This window comes from Mobula birostris, chromosome 8, assembly GCF_030028105.1.
Source record: "Mobula birostris isolate sMobBir1 chromosome 8, sMobBir1.hap1, whole genome shotgun sequence".
NCBI classification, from domain to species: Eukaryota; Metazoa; Chordata; class Chondrichthyes; order Myliobatiformes; family Myliobatidae; genus Mobula; species Mobula birostris.
In genome coordinates, this window is record NC_092377.1 from 135,070,900 (window position 1) to 135,093,547 (window position 22,648).

At 46.0% G+C, this 22,648-nt stretch overlaps 1 protein-coding gene across 1 annotated transcript in view; it reads right to left on the reverse strand.

The window, feature by feature from the left end:
* The window catches only part of LOC140201735 (RNA/RNP complex-1-interacting phosphatase-like), a 31,704-nt gene extending 13,659 nt beyond the window's left edge, over positions 1-18,045 (reverse strand). Inside the window, exons 1-8 of the mRNA XM_072266336.1 lie at positions 17,807-18,045; positions 17,410-17,485; positions 17,165-17,296; positions 16,313-16,436; positions 8,855-8,915; positions 6,653-6,699; positions 6,489-6,564; positions 3,414-3,488 (exon numbers count right to left, since the gene is read on the reverse strand). Of these exons, the coding sequence (XP_072122437.1) occupies positions 3,414-3,488; positions 6,489-6,564; positions 6,653-6,699; positions 8,855-8,915; positions 16,313-16,436; positions 17,165-17,296; positions 17,410-17,485; positions 17,807-18,030 (815 nt within the window). The 5' untranslated portion in view covers positions 18,031-18,045. The remainder of the gene's footprint in view (positions 1-3,413; positions 3,489-6,488; positions 6,565-6,652; positions 6,700-8,854; positions 8,916-16,312; positions 16,437-17,164; positions 17,297-17,409; positions 17,486-17,806) is intronic.
* Between the last annotated feature and the right edge of the window lie 4,603 nt (positions 18,046-22,648).

Here is a 22,648-nt window from a genome sequence, read left to right on the forward strand (position 1 = left end):
CCTTCTTTCTTTTTTGGTGTGTGCCTGTGTGCATGCCCGTCTGTGTCCGCGTGTGCGTGCATGCGTCCGTGATGATGTCTTTTTCACGGCTTCTTTACAAGGCGCAGAGCGAGAGAGAGAGAGACTGTGTGGCACGCTACTCCTCACAGACATTTTTGCAGTAGTTTCCCTTTATTTTACGAGGTTGTGTTGTGATCTCGACACTCAACTCGGCACGGATGGAAAGCGTACTCGGGAGCGGACCTGACTGGTTTCGGACCCGGGAACCTCCGCTCCCGGGTCCGGCGCTGATGTCATTGCGCCACTAGCCGGCCCTTTGTCTTTTATTTTCATGTTTATTTTAATTCTCATGTTTGCACTTTTATCCCATCGTGAAGTACATCACCAGACTAAGCAAACCTATCTCATAACCCTTCTCTCTCAAGATCGATCACGTACACTTAACCATCTTACTAGAATGTGTCTGAAAACTGGCAACAAGAAAATTAGCTATTCAGCTTAATTGATACACATGGGTGTTTACTGGGTTGTGGTGGTGTATACTCCTGTATAGTTATATTTAAGGAGTTTCCTCAGAGTAAGGCAATTAGATGGGGTGGAACCTGCAAAGTACATCCAAGAGTATTTTTTGAGCCAAGAAGTAAACAAACCTACCAGAGCTGAGCTATACAGGGCACTGAAGTTTCACAGTAGTTATGGAGGGGGGCAAGGATAGTCCAGAAGTTAAGAAACTTGTGTGTTTGAGAAACTCAACAAATCAGGCAGTATCTATGGAGGGTAATAAAAAGCGAAGGGTCTTGATCAAAACGTCGACTGCTTGTTCTCCAACAAAGTTGTTACCTGACTTGCTACGTTCCACCAGCGTTTGTGTGTGTTGCTTAAGATTTCCAGCATGTACAGGATCTCTTGGTGGGAGGAGGGAGGCTACCTAGAGCCCATATTCCATAATACAAGTCTGGACTAAGCAAGAGAAGACTGAGAGCAGTGTTCTCAGACAGAACATCCAAAAGTGAGATACTGAAAGTACTGTGCAAACACATCCCACACAGGATAAAAAGGATTACAAGAAAATAAAGGAAGCATTTGGAAGATGCAGGGAAAGGAAAATAGGAGAGACCCTCAAAAAAATAGCAGAGTACTTAAAACAGGAGGATAAAGAGGGTCATGAAAGATCACTGGCAGGCAAGATTAGAGGCATTATACATTTTATGTATAGTAGGAGCAAGGGAGAAAGACCCTTTTAGTTCATAAAGAGGCAATCTGTTTGAGCCAAGGTTGTGGGCAAAGTCTTAAATGTATACATCTGAACAGGATTTACCAAGGAAAAGGACATGGTAGATGAAGAGCTCAGGGAGGGGACGATAAGCTTCTGGAGCACAGAGGAACAGATGTTGTTTTGGTGCAAATAAAACTAGATAAATCCCCAGGGATTATCCTCTTTCTACACCTGAACCAATTTTGAATCAAACTTCTCAACATAACATAGGGCCCACTTGAGTTAACCTTCTGGACTAGCCTACTTTTAGATGCTGTAAGCACTGCGCTAGCCTCACTCATCTGCATCACCTCCTCAAAAAACTCAATCAGATTTGAGTGACAGGACCATCCCTGCACAAAGACATGATGACTTTCTCCAACTAAGCCACACTTTTCCAAATGTGAGTAAATCGTATCCCTAAGAATCCTCTCCAATAATTTTTCTACCACTGATGCAAGGCCCACTGGCACACAACTTCCTGAATTAACCCCATGGCTCGTTTTAAACAAAGGAACAAAACTGGCCATTTTCCACCCTGGTTAAAGAGTATTTTTTGAAGGCCCTAGCAATCTCCTCTCCTGCCTTCCATAGTAGCTAGGATAGATTCCAGAAGGTCAAAGTCAAAATCAATCTTCTATCAAAGTACCTATATGTCACCATATGCTACACCATGGCGTAGTCAAGTGGTTAAGGCGTTCGTCTAGTGATTTGAAGATCGTTAGTTCGAGCCTTGGCTGAGGCAGTGTGTTGTGTCCTTGAGCGAGGCACTTAACCACACATTGCTCTGCAACGACACCAGTGCCAGGCTGTATCGGCCCTAGTGCCCTTCCCTTGGACAACATCAGTGGCGTGGAGAGGGGAGACTTGCAGCATGGGTTACTGCCGGTCTTCCATACAACCTTGCCCAGGCCTGCGCCCTGGAAACCTTCCAAGGTGCAAATCCATATTCTCACAAGACTAACGGATGCCTATAATATAAAAAACTACACCGATGTTTATTTTCTTGAGGTCGTTCACAGTAAATACAAAGAAGCACAATAGAATCAATGAAAAAGCACACACAAAGACTGATACCAACATGCTAAAGAAAACAAACTGTGCAAATACAAAGAAGGAAAAAAAAGCAAAATCATAATAATAACAAATAAGCAATAAATATTGAGAACATGTTTTGAAGAGTCCTTAAAAGTGAATCCACAGGTTGTGGAATCAGTTCAGTATTGGTGTGAGTGAAATCCAGTGAAGTCAATTCCCCTAGTTCATGGGGTCTTAGCCACTTAATGTCCCTCAACACACACCTTCGTAATATCAACAAGCCCGAGAATATCAACATACCCTTCCTTGATGTCACTGTCATCTATCTACTGCTTGAAGTATTCATTAAAGACATCATACACGCCCTGTAGCTCCATGCTTAAATTCCCTCCTTCATCCTAGAGTAGGCTTACACTTTCCCTGGCTACCTTCTTGCTCCTAAAATGCCCTGGGATTCTCCATAATGCTGCTCGTCAAGGATATTTCATGGTCTCTTTCATCGCTCCTAATTCCTTAATTTCTCTCCTGCTTCTTCTATTTTCCTGAAAGGCCTTGCCTGATTTCAGCTTCCTATACCTTGCATACGCTTTCTTCTTCTTTTTCAAAATTATTAACCTTACGGTATCTTGTCATGCAAAGTTCCCAAACGTTGCCATCCTCATGAGAATATGTAGGGGTTCTGAACTCTAACCAGCTGGCCTTTAATCGGTCCCCAAACAGTTACTCTCAGTTTATTTTCCCCAGTTCCTACTCGATATTGTCGTCATCAGCCTTCCCTCAACATATAACATTCACCCAATGACTTCATCATAACTAAGAATTTTTTTAAAATATTAGTTATAATGCTTATCCACTGACACTTCAATCCAACTCATTTCCTAACACAAAGTCATATCCACCTCAGTGAATCTCACCATATTTAATGCTTGAGTTAGTTAAAACTTGCACGAATTACCGTGCTTACCTGTGTCTGCTCCACCCCTTCCCTCCCACGTTACTAGAGTCAGCTAAAGATCTCACATCCAATGGACAGTGCATTACCTGCAACAGAACAAGCACAAAGAGAGGGTGCAAACTGTTATACCAGCACCTGCTGGACATGCCACAGGCCATTACTCACCTATCTTGTGGTGCAGACATAGGGTGCATGTTGAATTGTCCCATCTGCTTTGTCATGACATCAATTCCTTTATTGCTATGAAACAGAAAGATCGTACATGAGATTGTAGGGAGAACATTACCTCCTTTTGCTAAGTACAGTAACCATAAAGAAAAGAAACATTAAAAGGTGAGAATTTTAAATCCAATTTCCTCATGTCACTTTGCACTTTAGTGGCAAATAAACTCTACTCTTCTTCGGCAGAAACCTCTACCTCTTATCAAAATCAGATCAAAGCCTGATTGAATTCTTTGAAATTGAACAAAGCACATTGACAAAGTAGTAAGGCATATGATAAGTTCCCTATGGTAGGCTCATTCAGAATCAGGAGGCATGGGATCCAGGGAAACTTAACTGTGTGGAGTCAGAATGGGCTTGGTCAAGGCAGAGGGTGTAGTAGCAGATGGAGAGTATTCTGCCTGGGGGTGGAGACCATTGGTATTCCACAGAGATCTGTTTTGAGATTCCCTGCTCTTTGTGATTGTTTTATAAATGATTTGGATAAGGAAGGGAAAGATGGGTTAATAAGTTTGTTGTGGATAGCGTGAAGGGTTTTTGGAGGTTGCAATGGGGCACTGGTAGGATGCAGAGCAGGCAGATGGAGTTCAAATTCGACCTTCCAAAATGAATCACTTCACACTTTTCTGAGTCAAAGTTAAAGTACTAGATTAATGGCAGGATCCTGGAGGGTATGTGGAGGAACAGAGGGATCTTGGGATTTCACATCCATAGATCTCTCAAAGTTGCCGCACAAGTTGATAGGGTTGTTAAGAAGGTGTATGGTGTGTTGGCCGTCATTAGTTGGGAACTGAGTTCAGAGCCGCAAGGTAACGCTGCAGCTCAATAAAACCCTGGTTAGACCATACTTGGAATATTGTTCAGTGCTGGTTCCTTCATTATAGGAAGGATGTGGAAGCTTTAAAGAGGGTGCAGAGGAGATTTACCAGGATATTGCCTGGATTAGAGGGCATGTCTTACGAAGATAGGTTAACTGAGCCAAGACTTTTCTGTTTGGAGTGAAGGAGAATGAGAGGTGACTAAATAGAGGTACACAAGTTAATGAGGCATAGAGTGAGTGAATAGTCAGAGTATTTTTCCAGGGCAGAAACGGCTAATATAATTTTAAGATGACTGGAGATAAATATCGAGGATCTTTACACTGAGAATGGTAGGTGCGTGAAACACCCTACCAGGGGTTGGGTAGAGGATATATTACAGGCATTTTAGACACTCTTAGATAGGCACGTGAATGATAGAAAAATTGAGGGCTATGTAGAAGGGAGGGGTTAGATTGATCTTAAAGTAGGTTAAAACATGGTGGGTGAAGGGCTGTATTGTGCTGTGTTCTATGTTCTAAAGTCAACAGGGAACTGCAAGATCTAGCTCCTCAGACTACAGTTCCACTACTTCCCATCAGTGACCCGGAATCATCTGATCAGCCAAGACGTTCCAACACTTGAAAAGGCACAGATAGTTCGGATGTCTCCGTCATGGCTTCGGAAATTGTGTCTCCAAAATCTGATCAATTTTTCTGGGGGCAGGGCAGTGGATGTTACTAACATCAACTTTGGTGGGGTCTTGGACAAAGTCTACCATGGTAGACTAGACCCGAAGATTGCGATCACAAGACCCTGCTAGACATTAGTAACAGGGAATACTGCAAGTCCGGTTCACTGGTTCATTGGCGAGACTGACTGCAGGGGAGGTATATTGCCTCGGTCGTGGCTAGGAGACATCAAGGCAGTGCTGCTCTCCACTCGGTGGGAAAACAAACTAGACTAGAACAACTTACCGTCAATCTAGTCATGCCACACAGGGACTTGGACTACATTACTTTTCTTTGTGTCTGTATGTTTTTTCTGAACTCATAACCATGTGTGCTATTAGTGCTTTGTGTTTCGCACCTTGGCCCCAGTAGAAAGCTGTTTCACTTGGCTATATTCATTTACGGTTGAATGGTAATTAAAACTGGACTTGAACTTGGAGATGAGATCACATGGGATCCAAGGTGAACTAGCCAATTGGATACAAAGCTAACTCGGTGGTAAAAGTCAAGAAGGGAGCAGCGAAGGATAGCTTTACAGGTTTGGGGGTGTGTGGCCAATGGTGTTTTGCTGTGATTGATGTTGGGTTGACTATTGTTTGTCATCTATATTAATAATTTGGATGACAACATAGTATGGTTAGTAAATTTGCAAATGATATAAAAATTGGTGGTGTCAACAGTAACTAGATCAACTAAGAAATTTGACTAAGAAATAGTTAACTCAGCCAAGTGCAAAGTGGTACTTCGTGGGAAGTTAAACAAGGGGAGAACTTACACAGTAAATAACCAGGCCCTGGGCAGTGTTTTACTGCTGAGTTTGTTCAACAAGTACATAATTCCCCGAAAGTTGTGGCACAGGTAACAAAGTGATGTTTCCACACTTGCCTTCAGTAGACAGTGCAACAAGTGTCATGTTACAACTGTGCAAGACGTTGGTGAGACCACACCTGCAGTATTCGTGCAGTTCTGATCGCCAGGAAAGATGTGATTAAACTAGAGTGAGAAAGGATTCGCAGTGATGTTGTCTGGACTGGACTGGAGAGTGTGAAAAATAAGGATAAGGAATTCTAAGGACAAGATAAGCTGGAACTGTTTTCCTGAGAGTAGCAGGCTAAAGGATGACCTTGTAATATCATGAGAAGCATAGATAAGGTCACAGATTTTGCCTACAGGAAAGGGGAGTGTTTATGCAAAAAGGGAAAAAATACAGAGGGTGTGTGGAACAAGCTGCCAGAGGAAATAATAGAGGTGGGTACAAATATAATGTTTACAAAGACATTTGGACAGGTTCGTGGACAGATATGGGCCAAATCAAATACAGGCAAATGGGATTAGCTCAAGAAGGCACCTTGGTTGGCACTGATCTTGGCACCTAGGCCACTTCCGAGCTGTAACAGCTCTGACACACAGTGCAACCAGAAACAGGCTGACCTGCCAGGATAATACAGTAACTGAGTGCGTTATTACAATTGTGATCCAGTTAATCTTACCTTCGCTGAGGCCCCTGTAACAAATCCTGAATGTAATTCTGCCTTTCAATTGGATGTCCACGGGATTTATTGAACACTTGACAAAAAGAACCAGGGATGAAGAGATTTTAGATTTTGAAGGACAACGAAAGAATAAGTCCAAGTGGTGAAATCCTGAAACTTACAGTCAATTGCTTCATGAGGGTCCATTCCATCCACATCAATCAGATACCTAAAAGAAACAAACAGCATCAACCAATGTCCTTCCAAGTCTTATTGCTCTACGTCCCTACTCAATACCACTCAAAGCTTGTCCCTCAAGTTCCTTAGAAATCTTTTCCCTCTCATCCCTAAATCTATGCTCCACAGTTTTGGACTGCCCTACTTTGGGGAAAATACTGTTACTGTCTACCAAATCTATGTCCCTCATGATTTTGTTATCAGGTGGCACAGTTACAGAGAAAGTGCAGGGCAGACGATTAGTAACATGCAAGATCACAATGAGCTCGACTTCATCTTATACTAGGGGAATGTCCAACATTCTTATAACAAGATTCTTTGTGATAATGTTGGCTGTAACTAAAAGGGAAATAAGTTTGTCCAATCTCTCCTCAAAGCAAATCCAGGCAGCATGCTGGTGAACAACTTCTGCATCTGCTCCATAGCCGCCCCGTCCCTCCTATAATGGGGCAAGCAGAATTGAACGCAGTGCTCCAAGTGCAGAGTTTTATAAGTCCGCAACACAACTTCCTGACTCTTGAGCTTGATGCCATGACCAACAAAGGCAAGCAGACCACACACCCTCTTTACCACCCTATCATCTTGTGCAGCCACTCTCCGGGAGCTACCCACAAGATCCCTCTGCGCATCCCTCAACACCGACAACGCAATCTCCTGATATTCAGCACTCCACACTTGCCCAAATTGAACTCCCTCTGCCATGACTCTGCCTGAAATTGTAAGCGCTCAGTACATGCCAGCAAACTTCTACAGTGTCCTCAACATCACCAACCTTCGAGTCATCTGTACTGTTATATTCTCAGTCTTCAAGCAAACAATTCCTGCTGGATTCCCAACTGGACTTCTTGGTGAATCTTAGATTAATGGCCTCTAATAATAGCCAGAGGTGGAAACATCATGTTTGTGTTAAAATGGAAACCCTACGTCATTTCAGGACATCTCTCAGGTTACCCTATAGCCTTTGCTCATCCTTGCCTAAATATACAATTCCTCCTTTCTGGTCTCATGTATTAAATCTCTCCAGTGCTCCCGTATACACTCTGTTGCAAGTGGACTTGAATACAATACTCCCAACCAATGTTCAATACAGGTTTCGCAAGGCATCCATATTCCTCAATCCAATCCCTCTCAAAATAAGCTCTGGTGCTTAATTTGCTTTTTGTTATACAAAAATGTACCTGCTAACTGTGACAATGCTTTTACTGAGAGACAATATCCTTACTGGACAGCTTGGGGGCAGTTGTACAACATATTGGAGAGACCACATTTGGAGTAATGCATTCAGCTTTGGTCACCCTGCTGTAGGAAAGATGCCATTAAAAAAGAGGGCAAAGGTTTACAAGGATGGTGCAGGCACTGGACAGGCTGAGTAATGGAGATAGGATGAACCGGCTGGGACTGCATTCATCAGAGCGTAGGAGAATGGGGAGTGAGCTTATCGAGATGTATAAAATCATGACAGGCAGAGAGGGTGAATTTTTCCAGGGGATGGGAATCAAGAAATGGAGAACTTAAGTTTAAGGTGTGTTGGTACGTGGCCAAGTGGTTAAGGCATGGGCTAGTGATCTGAAGGTCGCTAGTTCGAGCCTCAGCTGAAGCAGCATGTTGTGTCCTTGAGCAAGGCACTTAGCCACACATTGCCCTGCGACGACACTGGGGCCAAGCTGTATCGGCCCTAGTGCCCTTCCCTTGGACAACATCGGTGGCATGGAGAGGGGAGACTTGCAGCATAGGCAGCTGCTAGTCTTCCATACAACCTTGCCCAGGCCTGCTCCCTGGAAACCTTCCAAGGCACAAATCCATGGTCTCACAAGACTAACGGATGCCTATTAGAAGTTTAAGGTGGGGAGGGGGAAATTTAGTAGGGACCTGAGGGGAAACATTTTTTAAAACCTAGAGGGTGGTCCATGTATGGAACCAGCTGCCAGAAGAAGTGCATTAACAATATTTCAAAGGGTCGTGGACAGGTACATAGATGGCAAATGCTTAGAGGGTTATAGGCCAAATGCAGGCAAATGGGACCAGTTGGGCCAAAAGGACTTTTTCAATGCCATATGACTCCAAATTAGGTACAGAACTGCTTGAGCTCTTTTCATGATTCTCATTTACAATCATTAAAAACTTAACCAAGCTCTTCAACAACCAACCTGCAAATGAGATAGCCAGTCCTGTTAACGCCGTGAGTGCAATGAACTCCAACCAGTTTATCTAAAAGTAGACAAGTACAAAACAGTGAGCACGCCAGATTAGACCCCAACACCCCCACATCTAATGAACAGGATGAACTTAATATGGAAGCGTGTCCATTGGATCAGCTGGGCTGAATAACCCATTTCCATGTTTTACGACTTATGAATCTACGACATTGTGGTCAGGCGAGCAGGGTTGGTGCCTCACAGACTGGATCAGTTTAGCTTGCAGGTTCTCCCTGTTGCTATGCAAGTTTCCTCCGGGTGCTCTGGTTTCCTCCAACATCTGGTTGCAGCTTGGACATTCTACCCTCCCCTTGTGTAAATGGGTGGTAGAATCTGGGGGCAGCAAAAGCTGATGGGATGAATAAATTGAATTAGCCTATGGAGTAGCTGGGTGTTTGATGGCTGGCATGGGCTCAGTACTGTTCCACTCTAAGGTGATGTGGTATCTCAGAAATCTGATGGGATGGGTGGTCTGAATTCCAGTTAAGGGCCCCAAGCAGAGAGCAGCCTAGAAGCTGGATTAGGAGTGCTTCTACATGTTTATCAACCCAGAGTCAAGGACAAAGGAAGAAGGAAGGAAAAAGAAAGTACCTTCCTAATAGAGGTCCAGAGGGTGCACCATAACCGGAAGCGAATTCTTAGAGATGAGGTCCAGGATATAAACGCTCTCACTGAGCTTTCTCCATGCCTGGCTAACAATTATGCTTCAGTCCACATCATTGGAAAGGGGTAATCAGATTACTATCAGATGGGTCTCTACGGGAACTTGGTGCAAGATACCTGCCACTATTTACATATGATAACATGCTATTAATTAAAAATTTCACTACATTTAAAGGTTTCCCGGACATTCAGAAATTATGAAAAACATGAGTCTTCTGAAAATTCAACTCCCTAGTGGCAGGATTTCTCCCATCTCAGTCCTAAAGGGAAGATTCCGTATTTTGATACAGTGACCACCTTGTTTTAACTTCCCTGTCAATTCTACAAATAATTTTGCACATTTCAATAAAATCATTCACAATCTTCTAAACTATACAAAATACCAAAGCCTAGGCTCCCTTCGTAGAACCAACCTACCTTTTCTGAACTCCCCAAGTAGCAGATACAACATGCTGGAGGAACTCAGCAGGTCAGGCAGCATCGATGGAAAGGAACACAGTTGACATTTTGGGCCGAGACTCTTCATCAGCCCTGACAAAGGATCTCGGCACAAAACGTCGACTGTTTATTCCTTTCCATCGACGCTGCCTGGTCTGCTGAGTTCCTCCAGCACGTTATATGGGCTACTCTTGATTTCCAGCACTTGCAGAATATCTTGTGTTTCTGAACTCGCTATAGTATTTTCCAGGCACGGAGCAAAACTGGACACAATATTCCAGGTAAGATCTCACAGGCCTCATATTTGTTGACAGAATCATGCCCTCACCGAAGATATCAATCCAAATTAATCCCATCTGCCTGTATATGTTCAACTTCCCTCTAGTTTTAGACACCCCTACCTGGGGGAAAGACGGTGACTCTTACCTATTCCCCTCATGATTTTATAAACCTCTGTAAAGGCACCCCTCAGCCTCCTACACTGGAAAATTGTCCCAGCATATCCAGGCCCTCCTTATAACTCAAGCCTTTCAGTTCCTGTTATATTCCTGTGAATTTTTTCAGCATCCTTTCAAGCTTAAATTTATTTCTTTCCTATAGCTGGGTAAATAATTGGTAGGTTAATTAATCATTGTAAATTGTCCCATGCTGGGACTAGTATTAAGTCGGGGGGGGGGGGGGGCGGTGGTCACCGGGCAGCGTGGCTCGTAGGGCTGGAAGAGCCTGTTCCACACTGTATCTCAATAAATAAATCAATCGATAGAAACTCCAGATGCAGTCTTACCAACTTCCCCTACAGCAAAAACGTGACAAACGTGACATCCTTAACTCCTGTGCTCAATGCCCTGACAAGTGCACCATATTCCTTCTTCCCCATCCTGTCTACCTGTGCTGCCACTTTCAGGAAACTCTGTACTTGTACTCCTGCGACCCTGTGGTTCACTAAGAGTATTGCTTGATTGAACTTCCCTAAAATACATCACCTCACTCTAGTCTGCAATCAATTCCATTGGCCATTTCCTTCCAATTCCCTCCCCAGCTGAACCTGATCCTATTACAACTTAAGACAACCTTCTTCACTATCCACCACACCACCAACTTGGGTCGTATCCACAAGTTTAGTACCCCTGCGACCTATATTCTCAGCCAGATTGTTAATGTAGATGACAAACACAGAGGACCCAGCATGTGTCCCTCCAGCTCACCATGAGTTCAAATTGGAGGATCTGAAAATTCGAGAAAGAGCCCTCCACTACCACCCTAACCAAGCCACCCAGCTAATTTTATATATAATCCGCTACCTCACCCTGAAGCTTGTGTTCTAATCTTCTAGATCAGCTACCGCGTAGGACCTTGTCAAAAGCCTGGCTGAAGTCCACGTAGACAATGTCTACTGCCTTGTGATCAATCCTTTCGATATCTCTTCAAAACATTGCATTCAAATTTGTGATACCCAATTCCCCACAAAGCCACACTACCAACAAAGGCCGGTGGATCCTGTCTCTCGGAATCCCTTCCACTGACTTCCCAACCACTGATGTCAGGCTCTCCGCCTGGAGTTCCCAAGGCTGTCTTTGCAGCCCCTCTTAAACAGAGGCACATCATCAGTCACCCGCCAGATTTCTGTTACCTCACCCCTGCCTGACGACGATACAAATATCTCTGTCAGGGCCACAGAAATTTCTTCCCTAGCTTCCCACAATGCCCTGAAATGTATTTCAGCATACCCAAGGATTTATCTTTATGCACACTGAGATTAGCTTCATTAATGATAAAGATTAGTTTTACTTGTCACGTGTACATCAAAACATACTGTGAAGTGTGTTGTTTGTGTCAACAACCAACACAGTCCGAGGATGTGCCGGGGGCAGTCAGTAAGTGTATGTTTTGTGCAAACATAGCACGCCCACAGCACACGAACTCATAGGTGTTGAGAATAGAGGAGAGAGCCCATAGTCCCAGGGAGAACTTACTGTACAAACACATTACAGACAGTGGTGGGAATTGAACCCCGATCGCTGGCACTGTAAAGCGTTATGCCAACTGCTACACTACCACGCCATCTACAAGCAGCTCCTCTAATGCAATGTGGACGTTTCGCAACTGCCCCTACACTGCCTCCAACGTTACTATGTATTCGGTGATGGAATCAAAACCAGTGGGGCTCTGCCAACACCTCTTCTACAAATGTTACTAAACTTCCCCATTCTTAAAATTCCAATCCCTTTGCAATAAAGGCCAATGTGCCAGTTCTTTGTGACCATATCTTGCGATTCCTGCGCTAGAACACCCGGATCCCAGAAGAGCAAGATGGGGGTAAATGGTTGGAATAGATGTGGTAGGCAGTGGGGCCTGTTTTTCCCTCAGTGACTATTTGCCCATAATCTGCAGGTTCTAATCCAAGTCACGTGCTGTGCTGATGTGGAAATACACATCTACTCATGGATTACTCCTGGTGCCTCAGGCTAGTGGAGGGAGGGCTGGGATGACAGCATAGATGAATGAGGGCCTGAGGAGATGGTGCAGGGGGCAGGGTTTCAAGTTCTTGGATCATTGGAACCTTTTCTGAGGAAGGGGTGACCCGTACAAGAGGGACGGACGGGTTGCACCTGAACTAGAGGAGAACCAATATCCTGGCCAGGAGGTTTGCAAATGCTACTCCGGAGGGTTGAAACTAATTTTGCAGGGTGCTGGGAACCTGAGCACTGGGTCAGAAAGTGAAGTATCGGCCAGGAAGACAGATGCCTGGGAAAGTATTGAAAGGTAAGATTGAAACATCGGGTATGATGGGTCAGATATTTGAAGTGTGTGTGTTTTAATGCTAGGTGTATTATAGGTAAAGGTGATGGACTTTGAGCATGGACCAGTACATGGAACTACGATGTTGTGGCTATTCCAGAGACTTGGTTGAGAGAGGGGCAGGAATTAGTGATTAATGTAACAGGCTTTAGAAGATAAATGAGGTAGAAGAGGGGTTGGAGTTGCACTACCAATCAGAGACAGCATGACAGCTGCACTCGGGAGACGTAACGGAGGGTTCAGACACTGAGTCCATTTGGATGGAACTCAGGAATAGGAAGGGTGCAGTCACTCTGATGGGTTTGCACTACGATCTCCCAACAGCCACCAGGACATTGAGGAACAGATACACAAACAAATTAAGGAAATATGCAAAAATTGTAGGAGTGTTGTCATGGGGGACTTCAACTTCCCTAATATAAACTGAGACCTGCTTAGTGTAAGGGGTTCAGATGGGACTGAATTTGATAAGTGTATCCAGGACGATTTCTTAAATCAACATGTGGACAGTCCAATGAGAGGAGGGGGCTGTACTGGACCTGGTGTTGGCTAACAAGCCTGGCCAGCTGATTGACCTTTCAGTGGGTGAACAATTAGGGAACAGTGACCACAACTCCCTAACGTTGCCTCTATTTAAAGGAAAATCCTGAGAACTATAGACCAGTGAGCCTCATGACAGTTGTAGGGAAAATTGCTGGAGAAAATTCTTAGGGATAGGATATATGAGCGTTTTTGGGGAACCCATCGCCTAATTAGGGAAAGCCAACATGGCTTTGTGTGGGGCAAGTTGTGTCTTAGCAACTTGATTAAGGTGATGAGATTGAGGAAGGTAGTGGAGGGTGTCTACATGGATTTTAGTAAGGCGTCTGACAAAGTCCCTTATGGGAGGCTAATCCAGATCCGCAGCAAATTGGCTGTATGGATTCAGAACTGTCTTGAGCCGAGAAGCTAGTGATCGAAGAGACGTATTTGAGCTGGAGGTCTGTAATTTTGATATTCCACAGGGATCTGTGCTGGGACCTCTGCTGTTTGTGACGTATATAAAAGACCTGGATGAAAATGTAGATGGGTGGGTTAGTAAGTTTGCAGATGATACCAAGATTGGTGGAGTTCTGGATACTGGAAAAGACTGGCAAAGAATACAGCACGATATAGATCAGTTGCAGATATGGGCAGAGAAATGGCAGATGCAGTTTAACCCAGATAAATGTGAAGTGTTGCACCTTGCTAGGGCAAATGCAAGGAGACAGAATGCTGTTAAAGGCAAGATCCTTAACAGTATTGCTGAACAGAGAGATCTTGGGGTCCAAGTTCATAGCTCCATGAAAGTGGTTACACAGGTCGATAGGGTGGTTAAGGCGGCTTATGGAATACTTGTTACTATTAGTCGAGGTAACGAGTTCAAAAGTCAAGAGGTTATGCTGCAACTTTATGGAACTCTAGTTAGGCCACATCTGGAGTATTAACAGGATGCTGCCTGGTTTAGAGGGAATGTACTATCACAGGAGGATGGACAGACTTGGGTTGCTTTCTCTGGAGCAGCGGAGGCTGAGGGGAGACAGGGAGTATCTGATTCCCAGGGTAGAGATGTCTAATACCAGTGGGCAAGCATTGAAGGTGAGAAGGGGTAGGTTCAAAGGGGAGGTGAGGGGTAAGTTTTTTCAGTCAGAGTTGTGGATGCCTGGTACGGTGGTAGAGGCAAATACATTAGAGGTTTTTAAAAGAGATGGATATGCACATGAATGTGAGGAAGATGGAGGCATATGAACATCGTGTAGGTAGGAGGGTTTAGTTTTTGGGCAACACACAGAAAATGATGGAGGAACTCAGCAGGTCAGGCAGCATCCATGGAAATAAATAAATAGTTGATGTTTTGGGCCAAGAGCCTTCTTCAGGACTGAGAAAGAAGGGGGAAGGTGCCAGAATAACAATGTGGGCAGGGGAAAGAGGCTCGGTGGAAGGAGGTAGGTGAACCAGGTAGGCGGGAAAGGTCAAGGGGTAGAGAAGGAATCTGATAGGACAGGAGAGTGGACCGTGGGAGAAAAGAGGAGACCCAGAGGGAAGCAAGAGGCGGGTGAGAAGTAGTAAAACGTCAGGGTGGGGAAACTTTTTTACTGGAAGGGAAAAATTGATAGTCATGCCATCAGGTTGGAGGCTGCCACCCAGATATAAGGTTACTCCTCCACACTGAGAGTGGCCTCAATTGGCACAAGAGGTGGCCATGGATCAACATGCAGGAATGGGAATCAAAATTAAAATGTTTGGCCACTAGGAAGTCCCACTTGTGGCAGATGGTGCTTGATGAAGCAGTTCCCCAATGTACGACGGGTCTCACCAATGTAGAAGAGCCCGCATCAGGAGCACCAGACACAATAGACAACCCCAGTAGATTCGCAGAAGTGTTGTCTCACCTGGAAGGACTAGTTGGGGCCCAGAATGGAGGTGAGGGAGGAGGTGTATGGGCAGGTGTAGCATTTGGGCGACTTGCAGGAATAAGTGCCGGGAGGGAGATTAGTGAGGAGGGATGAGCAGACAGGGGAATAGCATAAAGTGAGGGGGGGGTGGTGGTGGAGGTAAGGATATGGTAGAATCTCTATGGCATTGGTGGAAGTTGCAGAGAATAATGTGTTGGATGTGAGGCTGGTAGCTAAGGACAAAAGGAACGCTATTACTGTTAAGGCAGTGGGAAGATGGGGTGAGTATGGATGTCCGGGAAATGAAGGAGATGCAGGTGAGGGCAGCGTCAATAGTGAAGGGAGGGAAATCCCGTTCTTTAGAGGAGGACGAGGAGGACATCTGGAACGGAAAGTTGCTTCCTGGGAACAGATGTGGTAGAGGCAAAGAAATGGAGAAAATAAAATAGCATTTTTTTTTAAACAGGGGATAGGGTGGATAGCGGTATGGTCAAGATAACCGTGGGAACAGTAGGTTTCTAAGTGTATAGGGACTGAACATCCATGGTGAAGATAAGACGGCCAGGGAATTGAAAGTTACTGAGATCGAGGGCATGAGAAGTGTCACAGATGTAGGTGGGAAGGGACTGAACCAAGAGGAACAGAATGGAATTGAGGTATGAGGACCTGAGTTCAGTGGGGCAGGATCAGACAGAAACGGTAGGCCTTCCCGGACAGTCCTGTTTGTGGATCTTGGGTAGGAGGTCGAAGCAAGCACTGTGGGGTAAGGGAACAATGAGCTTTTGGGGCTTTATTCGTTTACTTTTTAGCTGGTTTGACAAGATACTGTGGGCAGAAGGGCCTGTACTCCCACAGTGTCTCTGTGCTTACATGCTGGAAGTTCTTGGCCAACACTGTTGTGGGAAAACCTAAACCAGGACGGCAGCGGCTCCGCACAATCTTATCAATGGCCACATGGGACCGGAAAAAGCACTGGCAGAGTTTCCATCCGCTTCAACTTGCCGTCTAGATAAGCTACTGAAGTCCTCCTCAAACCTCGAACCCACCTTTCCCTCCCCACAACCCATTTTCCACACCTTCCCAGAACTGCGCTCACCATTGTCCATATTCTCCAGTAGGAATGTCTTCACAGCTTGTTTGAAGCTTAAAATGTTTTTTGCACTTGGTACTTCATGGCCAGCAGTGAAAATTTTCTCATAGTGCAAATCCTCTGGCAGCTCCTACAATAGAAAATATAAAGCACTATTGTACGACACCAGACAGGGACCTGTCATGTGAACAAGCCACAGGAGAAATTTTTCACCATGAACCTATACTGGTACTCAATCGGTCATAGAATCTCAAGTCAGGGCCTGCACTTCTCCACTTGTAGTCCACTGCTGACCTCACTGTTGCCCATACACAAAATGTCTTTGTTATACAACTGGCTGCTTTTCACCACCTGAATGTCCGACACCTACTTCAGTGTGGCCCTCGTCCCAACGATGGGTGCCAGTGAGGATTAAAGGAAGCATGAGCCAATCAATTCAACACCCGAGTGGAAAATCCTGCAAAAGGCAGTGGATTCTGCCCAGTACATAGTGGAAAAAGAACCTCAGGGCTGTACGTGTTGACATTTATGTACTCCGATAATTGATTTTACTTTGGACTTTGAGTGAAACTTCTCACCCTTATCTCTGCAAAAGCAAGCCAAGATTACTATTTCTGGAGATAATTACTAAGCTTCTTTGGTAATGAGTAATGGGAGAGAAAGAAATGAAATAGAACAGGATTGTATCAAGATAAATTGGCCACCTTTACAATTCTGGTTAACAGTAAGGTCCCTCCATAAGCAGGCATTTTGGCCGCCATCAGCAGACATCAGTCTTTCTGTCCTGTCTCAGGGAACTTCAATTGTTTCCTCTATTTCTGGCCAAAGATTTTGAGGTAGAAGCTTGTTTGTTCTTACCGTAGAGTCGTAATATCGCTTTGTAAAGGTGAGGTCAATAATCTTGCCCAACTCTTGATGCTGCTCACTAATTTGGTTCAGAAGATCCGTCGGCGAGAAGATTTCATGGGGCATCAGGCAGCTTTCAAATCCCTGAAAGGTGAAATCCAGAACTGAGATGCCCACTGCAGACGCTGCATCAGGTGACCCTGGTCACTCTCAGCTCTCTGTCTCTCTCACACACACAGTGACACACAGCCTCTTACCTTCTTCAGTGGAACTTTGAAGGCGATGAACCTGGTCCCTGGGAGCCTTTGGCCAACAGCAGAGTATTCCTGCCACCTAGAGCCGAGGGGGGAAATCGAATGTCAGTGCCTTTTTTAGGAATGGGTGGGTGAAGTAGTGATGGTGAGGGCAGGGGGATGAAAGAGGGAGGGTGCAGGAGCATGTATTGGGAGAGGGGGAGATGGGGAGGGCAGGAGCTGGAGATAGGGGAGGAGGAAGGGTAAATAAGCGGAAGATGGAGTGGGAGACGGGGACGGGTGAAAGAGAGGGGGTAAATGGGTTTGGGAGATAGGGGAGGGGTGACAGGTTGCTGGGGGAATGAGGAAGGGAGGTGATCCCCAGTCCAAGATACTCGAGGTCCGCGGATGGTGGCCTCACCTGTCAGGAATGCGGCTCTTGCCCGATCCGGCTCCATTCCGGGACCGCCCTCCGGCCCAGGGCTCCGCTTTCCACCCGGATACCTGTCTCGCCCCAGATCTCGCTCTCACTTTCCCTCCACTCCGGACCCACTCTCGCTCCATTCGAACAGCCAGCGCGACAAGGCTTCCGCTGCGCCCCCACAGGAAGTGTCCGATCTTCCTTAACGGGAAGCCCAGCGCCATCTTTGTGACAGGCAGTTAGGTTCCGGCAGCTCCAGGACACACTTGTGGTTGGAGATGTTCATTTTCGCAAATAAAACGGCTAAGACGGTTTTTTTTTCCTGAAAAACTAACAACACATTAATTGAACACCAAAAAAAACTGAGCTCAAAGTGACGGGGAAACCTTTACGTAATTACGTCATCACGTCGACCAGCCTCTTAAAGTGACTGCCAGGTCAATGTCGCCGGTTGTGAGTGCTGTACGTTTCCACCGATTACATTACCCTACACAAGCCCCCACAGCATTCACTAAAACCGGCATTGCAAGCCTGTCTGGATCTCGAAAGAGCCGCCCGGTTTGGGTCCTGTGTTCCTGGTAACGGCCTCGGTTCGCCAGAGAAAGCAGGATCTCCCCGTGGCCACACATTTTAATTCCACATCCCGTTCCCATTCTGACATGTCTATCCACGGCCTCCTCTACTGTAAAGATGAAGCCACACTCAGGTTGGAGGAACAACACCTTATATTCCGTCTGGGTAGCCTCCAACCTGATGGCATGAACATCGACTTCTCTAACTTCCGCTATTGCCCCACCTCCCCCTCGTATCCCATCCATTATTTATTTATGTACACACATTTTCTCTCTCCTTTTTCTCCCTCTATCCCTCTGACTATACCCCTTGCCCATCCTCTGGGTTCCCCCCACCCTTTTCCTTCTCCCTGGGCCTCCTGTCCCATGAAAATCAACTGTCCAGCTCTTGGCTCCATTACCCCCCCCCCCCCCCCCCCGCCACTCCTTGTCTTCTATCATTTTGGATCTCCCACTCCCCATCCCACTTTCAAATCACTGACTAGCTCTTCTTTCGGTTCGTCCTGAGGAAGGGTCTCAGCCTGAAACATCGACTGTACTTCTTCCTATAGATGCTGCCTGGCCTGCTGCGTTCACCAGCAACTTTGATGTGTGTTGCTTGAATTTCCAGCATTTTTGGTGGGCCAGTTGAAGGCGATCTGTGGAAAGATGTACAGTTTTACCCCTCTTATCTATGATAAAAGTCTTCTCTCCATGTTCCAAAACACAGAACAGGCCACCTTGAGAGGGCCTCGGGGGACATTGGTATGTGTCATGGCAGATGACAACAAATGAGACGGAATGTAGGTCCACAGGAACCCAAGGGTGCTGTACGCCTTGATGGGAGGTAGAAATGGGTAAAAAAGAATTGAACTTACTGAGGAGGGTGGAATGCTGTTGAGAGGAAGACAAGGTAGTCGTGGCGTCAGGAATGAAAACTCCTGGCACTCATATACCAACTCAGCTGCAGGACCTCCTTTGGAGCTGTTCTGAGCCCCAGCAGAATCTACGGGAGACGATCATGCCAGCACTCGTTCGTCAGGGAAGCCCTCAGAGCAGCCTGTAAGGAGCGGTGAAGCCACTCTCATAGGCCATTGGGCTGCAGTGATACACCATGGTGGTGATACACGCCAAGGTTGTGGGCCATCACAGCCCAGAGGTCTGATATGAATTGGAGACTGCGGTCAGAGGAAGTATCAGATGGGGTGCCAAACCGAGCAACCCAGGTGCTGATGAATGCCCGAGCCACGTCTGTATCTATCGTCGATGATAGGGGGACGACCTCTGGCCACCTGCTGGAGCGGTCCACCATGGTAAGGAGGTGCGTGAAGCTGTGGGAGGGGGGAAGAGGACCAACGAGGCCAACATTGACATGGTCAAACCATGGCTCGGGGACCTCAAAAGATGCCAATGACACCTGAACGTGATGGTTAATTTTTGCCCACTGGCACTCCACACAGGCTGCAGTCCAATCATGTACGTCATTTCAAAGGCTGTGCCATGCAAACTTTAGTGCAATCGGCTTCTGTGGGGCCTTCCAGTCTGGATGCAAGAGGTCATGTAGGGAGTCGAAAATAGCCCATCTTCAGTTTGCGGGCATTATGGGGTGAGGGCGACTGGTTACACAGGAGAGAAACCCCAGCTTCCCCATACTTAATGTCAGCCAACTGCAGGCCCGTGAACGACGTAGCTTGGTCGGCTGCCGTTCCAGCATAGACAACCCCTATCTGTATGGCCTTGATGGCTGGCTGTGAGAGGCAGTCAGCGACGGGATTACTTTTCCCTTTGATACGTTGTATATCGGTTGTGAACTCTGATATTTAGGCCAGGCGGCGTTACTGCTGTGCAGACTGAGGGTCTGATATTTTGGCCATCGTGTGGTCAACAAACACTATGAAATGGTGACCCTCTAGAAGAAAACAAAAATGGTGGGCAGCCACATAGAGACCAAGAAGATCACGGTCAAACGTGCTGCATGTCCTTTCAGGGGGACGGAACTAGTGGCTGAAGAAAGTGAGTGGTTGCCACGCACCCCTGCGACCAACTGTTTATGCACCCACAACATTGTCTGAAGCGTCAGTAGTAATGGCTATGGGTGTGTTGGGAAGTGGGTGCACCAGTAGGGTGGCGATGGAAAGGACTTGTTTAGTGTCATTAAGTGCCCTGGTCATGTCCACTACTCAGTCAAGCATGTGATTAGGGATATTGCCTTGAAGTGCACTATACAGAGGAAACATAAGTTCTGCAGCTCAAAATTAACCGCACTTAAAAAAAACTCCTGTAGTTTTTTTAGGGGAGGTGATAGGCAGATGGGAAGAGATGAAAGGCCAGAGTGGGGAATGGAAGAACAAGGAAGGAGAAATCAATGCTCATGCTATCAGGTTGGAGGCTATATGTGAGGTGCTGCTCCTCCACCCTGACAGTCAGAGTGGGAACAGGAATGGGGATAGGGATTCAGCTGGTTGGTTGACAGGAAATTCCATTCTTGGCAAAGGAGCATAGGTGCAGGTGCTCGATAAAGTGGTTTCCCCCCCCCCCCCCGATTTACAGTACGTTGGGTTTCACCAAGGTAGAGGTGCATTGAGAGCACCAGATACAACAGGTGACTCTTAAACAGATTTGTAGGTGAAGTATTGCCACACCTGGAAGGACTGTTTGGGCTCCTGAATGGAGGTAAGGGAGGAAGTACATGGGTGGTTGAAGCATTTTGGTCACTTGCAGTGGTATGTGCCACAAGGGAGATTAGTGGGGATGGACAAGGGAATCATGGAGGGAGTGATAACTGTGGAAAATGGAGAGTGGGGGGGTGGGAATGTAAAGATATGTTTGCTGTTAGGATTCTGTTGAAGATGGCAAAAGTTTTGGAGAATGATGTTTTGAATGTGCAGATTCATGGGTGGTAGGAGAGGACAAGAGGAACTCTATCCCTGATAAGGTGAAAGGAAAATAGGGTGAGCATGGATGTCCAGGAAGTGCAGGAGATACTGGTGAGGGCATCATCAATGGTGGGCAAAGGGAAACTCCGTTCTTTGAAGGATGGGGACATTTCTGATGCCCTAGAAAGGAAAGCATCAACCTGGAACTGATGCGGCTTAGATGAAGGAACTGAGAAAAAGAAATAGCATTTTTACAGGAGACAGAGTGGGAAGAAGTATAGTCTAGTTAGTCGTAGGAATCAGTAGGTTTATAAAAGACATCAATAAACAGTTTGTCTCCAGAGACAGAGACAGAGAGATCAAGAAAGGGGAAGGAAATGTCAGAAATGGACCAAGTGAATTTAAGGGCAAGCTGGAAGTTGGAGGCAAAGTTGATGAAATTAACGAGCTCAGCGTGGGTGCATGAAGCTGCTCTAATGCGGTTGAGAAGCTCAGCGTGGGTGCATAGGGCAATGGAGATGCATGCCTTCCCCTTGCCAGGGATGTTGGTGATTCACTCCTCCCTGGAGGTGTAACACCTTTCCCAGTACCTCTTCCCTCACCACATTCCAGGGATCTAAACAGCTCTTCCAGAGATCCATGTGCACGTCATCCAACTTCATTTTCTGTATAGGCCTCTTTTACATCAGTACGACCAGATGCAGATTGAATGACTGACCTGTGCTCTGTCTGCTGTTCCCATCCTGATCTTTGACTGTTCACCCATTTATGCCTCTCATAACATTATAAACTTCTGTCAAGTCTCTCCATCAGCTTCCAATACTCCAGCGAAAACATTTATCCAACATTTTTTTAAAGCTAACACTGTCCAATCCAGGCAATGTCCTTGTAATCATCTACTGCACCTTTTTTCTAGCTCCTACAGCTTTCCAGTCATGCAGCGACCAGAACTGCAGGTAATACACCAGATGTCTGGAACAGTAGAGGCTGAGGGGAAACCTGTTAGAAGTTTATAAAGTTATGAGTGGCATCGGAATGCTGGATAGAGTCTCTTTCCCAGGGTAGAAATGCCAAGCTTTGAGGTGAGAGGGGGAGCTTTAAAGGAAAACTGTGGGGCATGATTTTTACATGGAATGGTAGGTGCCTGGAATGCATGGGCGAAGCGGCAATTTCAGACCAAACTTGGATCAACGAAGGATGCTCAGCAGTTGTGGTGGGGCTTGAATATTGTCACCACTTTTAAAGATAAATCAAGCACCAAAAGGGCTTCACTTCCAGACGAGCTCAATACCTTCCATGCTTCCTTTGACTGTTAAAAGATGGAGGAACCATCACGAACACCCGCAGCCCCCAATAGTCTTGTGATATCTATCTCTGAGGAAGAACGTGGTGACCTGTCTCAATGACTATCGTCC